The sequence below is a fragment of the Coregonus lavaretus genome, assembly GCF_964263955.1.
Source record: "Coregonus lavaretus genome assembly, contig: SUPER_35_unloc_1, whole genome shotgun sequence".
Classification (NCBI taxonomy): Eukaryota; Metazoa; Chordata; class Actinopteri; order Salmoniformes; family Salmonidae; genus Coregonus; species Coregonus lavaretus.
In genome coordinates, this window is record NW_028167181.1 from 5957070 (window position 1) to 5969111 (window position 12042).

The following is a 12042-nucleotide window of genomic DNA, read 5'->3' on the forward strand; positions in this document are numbered from 1 at the left end:
TTTTGGATGTTCCTATTCTTCACGTGAGCCATGTTTGACACCTTTATAAAATAGCCTACTGAATTATGCCCGGTGGGGTTTCGTAATCAAGGACACACCCACCTAAGTCACAAGGCAAAACTCAGCCCCACAATTAGCCTATGCTAATGGGATGCTTCTACTGTTTGGCGTGTTTTGCCCCGGCTGAAAGTTGATTGCATTCAATTTGGAACCTGGCTGCTTCCCGGGGCTGAGCCCGGTACCCCATTCTGTCCAACCGCTAAATCGGCGCAAAACAAAAGTGACGTAATTAAGCACGTGTAGAAATGATTAGGATTCTGTGTTTTCCCATGCAAAAGGTCCTCTGTAGCTCAATTGGTAGAGCATGGCGCTTGTAACGCCAGGGTAGCGGGTTCGATCCCCGGGACCACCCATACGTAAGAATGTATGCGCAAATGACTGTAAATCGCTTTGGATAAAAGCGTCTGCTAAATGGCATAATATTATATTATAAAAGCGATTGCTTTTGATAAAAACGCTTTATCTGTCTTCCCAATGAAAACGAGTTATGGAAATAGATGTTGTATGTTTCTAGACAATGCACCATGTTGCCTTGTTGACAAAATGACCAAGCGGCGCAGATTACTGTTCGATTTGATTGGGCGCTCCTCCCTCCCCACTTTCACTGGATGACGTAACGGGTTTTTGACTGGTTCAACCCGGGCCACGGTAAAATAACTCCCACAATCTGTAGTTTACCTGGTATTTTCCTATCTCGAGACACTACATTTCCCAGCGTTCCCTAGGTATATTTACGTCATTTAGATGAAAAAATGGCGGCGGGCAGCAGCTCAAACGTGAACGAAAATATTCCCGTTTTTGAATATAAAGACATAAACACCAAACCATTCCACGTTGGCTCATTCAGAACCGCATGGCTTGAGAAATTGAAACCAACTGACTATTCCTACGAGGAAAAATACGAAGAGACTCAAGATGCCGACTTTGCAAAGGAAATGGGAATCGCACCAGAAACGTTGGATGAACTGAAAGTTATCTGCAGGTTTGTACAGTAAGGGTTAGTTATAAATGTATTTGGGACACTAGCTAGCTGGATAGCCATTGTGTCAGTCTAGTTGACAAGCAGTAACTTCTCAATATGCTAGTTATCGTTTGTCAATAATAAGATGTTTGGTGATGAACTTCAGAGTCTGTAGTAGTGGACTAGGGATATAATTTAGGGGGGCAGGAAGGATCTTCCCTTTGTTTTTGTTTTGTGACCCATTTTAGAATCTTGGTCAAAACTAGTTGTTTCAGAGATGGTTTTTATAAAGTAGAGGTTCAGACTTTTTGCTGTCAAATTACCTATATTTGTTCCGTAATCTTCACATGGTCGATTTTCTTCCAGCATTGACAATCTTCGCTGTCAACCTGAAGAGGAGCCCCTTGACACCAACGTTGTGCCACCTGACCCCACTCTGCAAACACTAATGTCAAACATTACAACATTTTACTGTCATTTTACTATTCAAATTACATCCTAGACCATTTAGACATAATGCACCAATTCCATGTTCTGCAGATAGATACTCAATCACTGCATTAAAAAAGTGTTGCCTTGTTCGTGTTCTGACAGACAGAGAAAGAAGAAGCAGGATTACAAAGACACCCTGAGGATCGATAAGATAAGCAGAGTTGACCACTACCAAGATGAACTGGTGAGTTATACCCCGTGAAAGTAACCACCCCTTCCGCTTTACTTCCGTGGGCTTGACGATTATATAATTGTAAGTAATTTAAGATATATAAACTTATATTCGTGTTTGAGGATGAATTTACTTCTACCGGGTGTTTGCGTCGGAGACCAGTGCGTTACATTTTTTGTCCATTGAATACCATTCAAAAAGCCTACAAAAGTTCAAAAACTTCAAGGCTACTTCTTGGAAAAACGCCGCGTCACTTGCAAAGAGTATAACCTGTTGATGTGACCTTTGACTTGTAGCGTGACCGACACCCAGCAGTCTACACACCCAGACCCTTGGGTCATATTCTTCAGTTTGGTGCCTAATGAACATGACCCACAAGAGCTAAGATGGGCTGTTTTTAGACATTTGATTGACTTGTGTGTGTTTTTGTTTGATCTTCTAGGAGAGCCTAGCAGTGGGTAAAAGGCCTGAGGACCTTGTTGACTTGGTGCCAGAAGGGGAGATCATTTTGAGCATCAACGTTCTCTACCCAGCCATATTTGAGAGAGTACGTGCCGTTTCACTTCTTCGATGCCAAGTCTTTGTTGGAATGTTCAACTTTTGGTGATTCTCACAATCTCCATCATTAGACACAACAATATTGCCTATTAATATAATTTATACCATGGCATTGTTGAATACTTGTTTCAGTTTGGCTTGAAAGGCATTCTAGAGCGTGCATTATTTCCCTATAACGCACGTTATATCAGCACGGTAGAATGTTTTTGTATCCATTGTGTGGCCCTCTCTGCTCTCTTCCAGTTTAAGTATGTGAGGCCCCACATGACCTTTCAGATGCTGGGCTCCCATAGGCTGGTGGACCTGAGGGACGCTATCTGCTGTATCAGCGACCTGCAGGTCTTCGGAGAGTTCAGCAACACGCCCGACATGGCACCGGACTTCATCAGCAAGGTGACACGCGCACACACAAAGAGATATACTCACGCTCAAACCATACTATTGTGATGGTAGGTGGGTGCTTATATTTTCCTGTTTCACACATGTACAAGTGTGTATTATATATGCATATGTGTGAAATTGAAATGTGTTTTTTGCATATCCCAACTCCCCCTGAGACACCCTCGGAAAGTGGGGTCATGCCCAGGGTCAGCGGCGACCCTGGAGCAATTAGGGTTAAGTGCCTTGCTCAAGGGCACATCAACAGATTTTTCACATTGTAGGCTCGAGGATTCGAACTAGCGACCTTTTGGTTACTGGCCCAACGCTCTAAAGGCTAGGCTACCGTCGGAATGTAAATCTATAGTCAGTAGACAGTTCGTCTTAAATAGTCGACCCTTACATCACGAGCAGTGCACAACAAACTAATACATCCAATTGTTAGAGGCTACCACCCCACTTCCAAATCAAAACCAAACATTTAGTAGATGCCAGTAGATTTCTTGTGCACTGCTCGGTGATGTAAAGGACAACTTTTCAAGAAGAACTGTCTACTGACTATGGATATACAGTACATTCCGACGTGGAACACGTGCTGCTTCACAGGTACAGTCATTGATTGTGAGTCTTGAACACATTTGCTATGGCATACGATTAGACCACATTTTATTCATACATTAGATAATAAGGAGGTGTACGTTTGGGCTACTCAGCCACATACTCAGACACCCTCATAGAGAAAGTATAAGCCTACGTAATAGGACTTGATCATCATGTTGGTGTTGGGTGAACCTTTTCACTGTCTGTTTCAGGATCACTTCAAATCCGCCTTCTTCTACTTTGAAGGGGTCTTCTACAATGACATGCGTCACCCTGAGTGCCAGGACATGAGCGAGTAAGTGTCTTTCTTGCTCTCTCTTTCTCGCTTTTGCTTTCTCTGACATCTATCTGTCATCTCCATCATCCCCTCTCGCTACATCTACTGGACTGACTGAACCATCATCCCCTCTGGTATCTACTGGACTGACTGAACCATCATCCCCTCTGGTATCTACTGGACTGACTGAACCATCATCCCCTCTGGTATCTACTGGACTGACTGAACACTTCAGACTAGGCTAACTTGAACTCTCACCTTAGCTGATCCTGCTGACTCTACCGTAGACTGCCATTGAATTAAAATTGAGAGAACATCCGTGGAAATGGGCCCGTAGAAGCCAGGGGGTAACCCGAAAAAGACAAAACAGGCTTGTTATATTGCAGAGACAATGCTGTAGAGAGTGAGAGGTAGGGGCAGATCCGCATATTAGGTTACATCAGGACAATACTTTTTTCAGCCATAGAACTTTATATTGGACTGGAGATGAGGATTTGGGGAGGTATTAGGTGAAGAACATTGCATTCGGTTTGCCTATCTATGACCCAGACACAACTCTATGGCTGGGTTAACCTTGGGGATGTGACAGCGGAATAAACAGAGATGTGTTAGATTATAATGGGCCACAATCCAATTCATTAATATGCCAAACCAGGCCACTACAAGACCCATTGGAAATTAGAAAATGATTTCTACGTGCTCCCCTCTCATCCACTTAGCATTTGATTGATGATGAACTGGAAACAACCTTTAAGCCAGAGTATAATCAAAACTATTTTCTCAGACAAGGCTAGTAGAAAGCATACTGAACAAAAATATAAACACAACATGTAAAGTGTTGGTCCCATGTTTCATGAGCTGAAATAAAAGATCCCAGAAATGTTTCATACACACAAAAAGCTTATTTCTCTAAAATGTTGTGCACAAATGTGTTTACATCCCTGTTAGTGAGCATTTCTCCTTTGCCAAGATAATCCAATTGTTAGGTTTTAAAATAAACAGAGTAAAACTCACGCAAGACTAGGAAAAGCTCAAACCAAGTTTATTCACCCAATGGGTCAAACAGCTGAAAATACGTTTACACAAGCACATACAGTACCAGTCAAACGTTTGGACACACCTACTCATTCAATAGTTTTTCTACATTGTAGAATAAAAGTGAAGACATCAAAACTATGAAATAACACATATGGAATCATGTAGTAACCAAAGAAGTGTTAAACAAATCAAAATATATTTTATATTTGAGATGCTTCAAAGTAGCCATACTTTGCCTTGATGACAGCTTTGCACACTCTTGGCATTATCTCAACCAGCTTCATGAGGTAGTCACCTGGAATGCATTTCATTTAACAGGTGTGCCTTGTTAAAAGTTAATTAGTGGAATTTCTTTCCTTCTTAATGCGTTCGAGCCAATCAGTTGTGTTGTGACAAGGTAGGGGGAGTATACAGAAGATAGCCCTATTTGGTAAAAGACCAAGTCCATATTATGGCAAGAACAGCTCAAATAAGCAAAGAGAAACGACAGTCCATCATTACTTTAAGACATGAAGGTCAGTCAATACAGAAAATGTCAAGAACTTTGAAAGTTTCTTCAAGTGCAGTCGCAAAAACCATCAAGCGCTATGATGAAACTGGCTCTCATGAGGACCGCCACAGGAATGGAAGACCCAGAGTTACCTCTGCTGCAGAGGATAAGTTCATTAGAGTTAACTGCACCTCAGAAGTTGCAGCCCAAATAAATGCTTCAGAGTTCAAGTAACAGACACATCTCACCATCAACTGTTCAGAGGGGACTGTGTGAATCAGGCCTTCATGGTTGAATTGCTGCAAAGACACCACTACTAAAGGACACCAAGAAGAAGAAGAGACTTGCTTGGTCCAAGAAACACGAGCAATGGACATTAGACTGGTGGAAATCTGTCCTTTGGTCTGATGAGTCCAAATGTAAGATTTTTGGTTCCAACCGCTGTGTCTTTGTGAGACGCAGAGTAGGTGAACGGATGATCTCCGCATGTGTGGTTCCCACCGTGAAGCATGGAGGAGGAGGTGTGATGGTGTGGGGGTGCTTTGCTGGTGACACTGTCAGTGATTTATTTAGAATTCAAGGCACACTTAATCAGCATGGCTACCACAGCATTCTGCAGTGAAACGCCATCCCATCTGGTTTGCGCTTAGTGGGACTATCATTTGCTTTTCAACAGGACAATAACCCAACACACCTCCAGGCTGTGTAAGGGCTATTTGACCAAGAAGGAGAGTGATGGAGTGCTGCATCAGATGACCTGGCCTCCATAATCACCCGACCTCAACCCAATTGAGATGGTTTGGGATGAATTGGACTGCAGAGTGAAGGAAAAGTAGCCAACAAGTGCTCAGAATATGTGGGAACTCCTTCAAGACTGTTGGAAAAGCATTCCAGGTGAAGCTGGTTGAGAGAATGCCAAGAGTGTGCAAAGCTGACATCAAGGCAAAGGGTGGCTACTTTGAAGAATTTCAAATATAAAATATGTTTTGATATGTTTAACACTTTTTTGGTTACTGTGTTATTTCATAGTTTTGATGTCTTCACTTTTATTCTACAATGTAGAAAATAGTAAAAATAAAGAAAACCCCTTGAATTAGTAGGTGTGTCCAAACTTTTGACTGGTAGTGTATATTTATACCCTCTTTCTAGGCGGAGACTCCTCCTTGCACATCTGGACAGCCAATATATCTCTCTGTTGCTAGGCAGGAACTCGAGTGGCAACTGTTCCTTCTCACTTCGTCTGACCTGACCTCGGCCCGCATTCCTCACTCCTCCCTAACTCAAGACTGTTTCCCTTCTCCTCTCCATAGGATACATGAGATTTAACAATAACATGTTCTGACAGAATGTAAACTTTCTGCCCTCCCCTTCCTCACTCAGTAACTTTCCATACACCTAGTTCTTATCCACCCTCCATTGTTCTAATATGGTAACATAAATAAGGATATTTCAAGTTAGAACCCAACATCATCCACCTGACAGGTGTGGCATATCAAGAAGCTGATTAAACAGCATGATCATTACACAGGTGTACCTTGTGCTGGGGACAATAAAAGGCCACTCTAAAATGTGCAGTTTTGTCACACAGCACAATGCCACATGAACGTTTTGAGGGAGTGTGCAATTGGCATGCTAACTGCAGGAATGTCCACCCAAGCTTTTGCCAGAGAATTGAATGTTCATTTCTCTACCATAAGCCACCTTCAACGTCGTTTTAGAGAATTTGGCAGTATGTCCAACCGGCCTCACAACCGCAGACCACGTGTAACCACACCAGCCCAGGACCTCCACATCCGGCTTCTTGACCTGCGGGATCGTCTGAGACCAGTCACGGACAGCTGATGAAACTATGGGTTTGCACAACCGAAGAATCTCTGCACAAACTGTCAGAAACCGTCTCAGGGAAGCTCATCTGCATGCTCGTCATCCTCACCAGGATCTTGACCTGACTGCAGTTCGGCGTCGTAACCGATTTCAGGAGGCAAATGCTCGATGGCCACTGGCACGCTGGAGAAGAATCCTGGTTTCAACTGTATCGGGCAGATGGCAGACAGCATGTGTATGGTGTCGTGCGGGCAAGCAGTTTGCTGATGTCAACGTTGTGAACAGAGTGCCCCATGATGCGGTGGGGTTATGGTAGGGGCAGTTATAAGCTATGGACAATGAACACAATTGCATTTTATCGATGGGACTTTGAATGCACAGAGATACCGGGATGAGATCCTCAGGCCCATTGTCGTGCCATTAATCCGCCGCCATTACCTCATGTTTCAGCATGATAATGCACAGCCCCATGTCGCAAGGATCTGTACACAATTCCTGGAAGCTGAAAATGTCCCAGTTCTTCCATGGCGTGCATACTCACAAGACATGTCACCCATTGAGCATGTGTGGGATGCTCTGGATCGACGTGTATGACCGCGTGTTCCAGTTCCCGCCAATATCCAGCAACTTCGCACAGCCATCGAAGAGGAGTGGGACAACATTCCACAGGCCAGAATCAACAGCCTGATCAACTCTATGCGAAGGAGATGTATCTGTGACCAACAGATGCATATCTGTATTCCCAGTCATGTGAAATCCATAGTTTAGGGCCTGATTTTATTTATTTCAATATGAACTGGAACTCAGTAAAGTCTTTAAAATTGTTGCATGTTGCGTTTATTTTTGTTCAGTATAAATTAAGATGAATTTCCAAAGCGTGTTTTCTGGGTGTTGAAGTTCATTTCTCTTCCTCTCTACTTTCTACTGTACTTTTCAAATTGGACAATAAAGTTGCATTGTATTGTATTTCCAGGACCACCATTGATTGGGCAAAGACTAGAGACTTCCCCACGTTCCACAAGGCCAAGATGGAGGACACCAAGTTCTACGACCTGAAGGTGAAGGTGGGCTACCCCTACCTCTTCTGTCACCAGGGAGACTGCGAGCACGTTGTCATCATCACCGACATCAGGTCAGAGGTCATATTTTGTCATTCATATTGATCATATTGATACCTGGATGTTGAGCTTTGACTTGGTGTGTTGTTCCCCCCCCCCCTACAGTGAGCTTCAAAAGTATTGGGACAGTGACACGTTTGTTGTTTTGTCTCTGTTCTCCAGCCCTTTGGATTAGAAATGATACAGCTATGAGGTTAAAGTGCAGACTGTCAGCTTTAATTTGAGGGTATTTTTTATCCATATCGGGTGAACCGTAAAAAAATTACAGCACTTTTGTACATAGTCCCCCCATTTTAGGGGACCAAAAGTATTTTTAGGGGACCAAAAGTACAAATTCACGTAAAGTAGTAAAATGTTTAGTATTTGATCCCATATTCACAGCACGCAATGACTACATCAAGCTTGTGACTCTACACATTTGTTGGATGCATTTGCTGTTTGTTTTGGTTGTTTCAGATTATTTTGTACCAAATAGAAATTATGGTAATAATGTATTGTGTCAGTTTTGGAGTCACTTTTATTGTAAATAAGAGCTAGCATCAACATTAATGTAGAAACATATTATAAATATATTTTCAAAAAAAGTGACTCCAAAATGACACAATACATTATGTACCATTAATTTCTATTGGGCACAAAATAATCTGAAACGCAACCAAAACAAACAGCAAATGTAAGAGAGAGTATAGTAGACTGTTGCTGTCAGAAAGTGATTGATGTGCTTTGCTGTGTCCTTTTGGTTGACCTCTTAATGACATCCTCCGGATGAGGCACTATATTTATTGTCATTAGGTAACTTGACAGTGCACCTGTTTCTTTGAAGTAAAAAATGTGTTTGAACTTGTTGATCTCTTAGTGACATCCTCTCAGGTGATGTGTAGTGAACTTGTTGAACTTAAAGAGATGGGTGCAGGGGTTGGTGTCAGGTTCCAAGTAGGGGTATTTACAAGCAGCTACAGGGTCTGCAAGCTCGGGACTTAATAAATCACTCTCTCCTCCTCTCTAGGTGTCTAACAGATAACGCCTTAATGCGTTCAATATTGTGACCCTAGGTTCACAACATGCTTAATGACTTGGGTACCCACAATGTACCCACCTAAAAAAGATAATTGTACTCTTATAATAATAATAATAACTCTTTAACGATGTGCCCTTTTACTAATGACTTAAACAGATATTTTTACCCCCTTAATAACCTTTTATTGCAGTGGGCTAAATCAGGGTCACACAGAGGTTCTTGGTAGTCTTAACAAGACACCAGTACCATGTCAGATATAGAGTTTACATTTATTCCATTTTGAGTTTGCATCCCAAAATGACACTTTTGTCTCTGAATGTCCTTGAGTGGCCCAGCCAGAGGCCGGACTTGAACCCGATCTAACATCTCTGGAAAGACCTGAAAATAGCTGTGCAGCGACGCTCCCCATCCAACCTGACAGAGCTTGAGAGGATCTGCAGAGAAAAATGGGAGAAACTCCCCAAATACAGGTGTGCCAAGCTTGTAGCGTCACACCCAAGAAGACTCGAGGCTGTAATCGCTGCCAAAGGTGCTTCAACAAAGTACTGAGTAAAGGGTCTGAATACTTATGTAAATGTGATATTTCAGTAGTTTAAAAAAAAAATATATATATATATATATTTGCAAACATTTCTAAAAACCTGTTTGTCATTATGGGGTATTGTGTGTAGATTGAGGGGGGAAAAAACAATTTAAGGCTGTAACGTAACAAAATATGGAAAAAGTCAAGAGGTCTGAAATACTTTCCGAATGCACTGAATGTACAGAGTGTGTTAATTTCTAAACAGTTCACCCGACATGGATGAAAATACGCTCAAATTAAAGCCGACAGTCTACACTTTACTTTTGGAACTCGCTGTATCTATGAGGAATCAATGTGTCAGAAATCAGGTCACCTTACTCATATCAGTGCTGTGTGTCAATAGTCAATACTGTGAAGAAGGCTAGATTTCTGATAAGGCAGCAGGCCAGGGGAAAGTGCTGCCCTTTCTAGATGAATAGGATCAATTCACTTCTTTGATCAATTCACTCACATGATAAAGAGCCTAGAGGCTTTCAAAATGTCATCGTTCTGAGACTGATTTGATTTGTTTAAGTCTTTTTAGCATTCTTCTGACTGGTTTTCTATGCTGCAGGCACTGTAACTGTGCATGAAGGCTGGTTTTGTGGCATAGCGGTGTGATGTTTCCAAGAATGCCTCAGTGCTGCCAGTGAAACAGTTCCCAAACTGTGCTGGCTCAGTTATCCCATCACTTTGTCCTTTTTCAGCACGGTTTATTTATTTAACCTTTATTTTGACGGGGAGTCAATGCTGAGACCAAGGTCTCTTTTCCAGATGAACCCTGTTTAACACAACAATACATATCAAAATACAGTATACACAAATTATGATAGTGTTTTGCTTTTTATGTATTGTTGTGTAGTTTAAAGACACATTCTTCAGTAAAAAGATCTCCTAGGAGCCGTCAAATGCCCCAGGCCAGTGTTTTCCAAACTCGGTGTACGTTTTGGTTTTTGCCCTAGAACTACACAGCTGATTCAAATAATCAACTAATTATCAAGCTTTGATCATTTGAATCAGCTGTGTAGTGTTAGGGCAAAGAACAAAATGTGCACTGAGTTTGGGAAACAGTGCCCTAGGCCTACAGCACAGGGGTCAAACTCATTCCAAGGAGGACAGTGTCTACGGGTTTTCGCTCCTCCCATGTACTTGATTGATTAATAATAATAATAATATGCCATTTAGCAGACGCTTTTATCCAAAGCGACTTAGTCATGCGTGCATACATTTTTTTTTGTGTATGGGTGGTCCCGGGGATTGAACCCACTACCTTGGCGTTACAAGCGCCGTGCTCTACCAGCTGAGCTACAGAGGACCACATTAATTAAGGTTAGTAATTAGTGAGGAACTCCCCTCACCTGGTTGTCTAGGTCTTAACTGAAAGGAAAAACAAACACCAGCATACCGTAGGCCCTCCATGGAATGAGTTTGACACCCCTGCATTAGAGGCACCAATTCCTCCTATTTGTAAAGTGCATTGGAGATCATTCCACACGACAGGTGAAAGGTTCCAGCAACTATGGTGGATACGTAACAGGGCTAGTTCAGTACAGTTTGGCTTGGCTCATTAGTGTGGACATGGTATGTAAGTTTTATTTTTTCCCCTGCCCAATGTTTCTAGACTGGCCCATAAGGATGACTGCCTGGATAAGAAACTGTACCCTCTCCTTACCCACAAGCACAGGGTCTTGACCAGGAAGTGCGCCGTGTGTAACGTCTACATCGGCAGGTGTGTAGAGACAAAATGTCCCCCACAATAAAAGATAATCATTACTTGGGTTATGAGTTTTCCCTGTTTACATGACCTGGCCAAAAAAAACATATCCCTAGTAATTGACTGTACATTAGTTTTAAAAATGATGAGTTAAAGAATTATCTGGCACGGAAGTTGTCAGTGTACTAACTGGCCTTTTTTTGTTTCGTTTTCAGATGGTTAACCACAAATGATCCATTTGCCCCAAATGACCCGTGTCTCTTCTGTGAGCGGTGCTTCCGCATGCTGCACTACGACAAGGAAGGAAACAAACTAGGACAGTTCCTGGCCTACCCTTATGTGGACCCTGGTGCCTTCAACTGAGACCGAGCTGCCCACATTCTACTAACCTTTCTCCCATCTACTGCTGGGCAGTATTGGCACATAGGGAGGAGTTTTTCTATTTTCTGTTGGAATTAAAGCACTTTACCTACTGTTTTTCTACTTTCATCTTGGATTGGGATTCACGGTCACATGGAAATGTTCTGGTTAATAAAGCATTTTTGGGGGGTACATTTGCAGTGATATTTTTCTGTAGTCGTCTAGAATTGTAAAGCTCATATTGAGAACGTTAGTTTAGGATTGATGAACCTTCACTGGTGAACTGGTGACGTCACCAGCTCATGCTACTCATGATGAAAAGTTCACATGAACGATTATAGCTTTTACGAAGTATTGGTTTCACAAATTAAGCTTCTATGGACAGTGGGACAATACCCTTCTCTTATACATTTGAAACCC

At 42.2% G+C, this 12042-nt stretch overlaps 1 protein-coding gene across 2 annotated transcripts; it reads left to right on the top strand.

The window, feature by feature from the left end:
* Nucleotides 1-799: 799 nt before the first annotated feature.
* On the top strand, nt 800-11815 carry snapc3 (small nuclear RNA activating complex, polypeptide 3). Of its 2 annotated transcripts, none has more exons than XM_084188498.1 (9): nt 800-1042; nt 1388-1471; nt 1616-1697; nt 2128-2232; nt 2487-2636; nt 3434-3516; nt 7824-7982; nt 11170-11277; nt 11478-11815. In XM_084188498.1, exons 1-9 carry the CDS (start codon nt 813-815, stop codon nt 11623-11625), a joined length of 1149 nt encoding a protein of 382 aa, XP_084044624.1. In that variant the 5' UTR covers nt 800-812; the 3' UTR covers nt 11626-11815. The 2 variants fall into 2 exon arrangements, with proteins under 2 accessions (XP_084044624.1, XP_084044625.1); XM_084188499.1 differs by having other exon boundaries at nt 2520-2636; nt 11478-11812.
* Nucleotides 11816-12042: the final 227 nt, after the last annotated feature.

Bases quoted from the DNA above. Each gene is read 5' to 3' on its own strand.
- snapc3 (XM_084188498.1), top strand. From the start codon at position 813: ATGGCGGCGGGCAGCAGCTCAAACGTGAACGAAAATATTCCCGTTTTT. The intron at 1,698-2,127 runs GTGAGTTATACC...TTGATCTTCTAG, and splicing joins ACCACTACCAAGATGAACTG to GAGAGCCTAGCAGTGGGTAA. The intron at 2,233-2,486 runs GTACGTGCCGTT...GCTCTCTTCCAG, and splicing joins ACCCAGCCATATTTGAGAGA to TTTAAGTATGTGAGGCCCCA.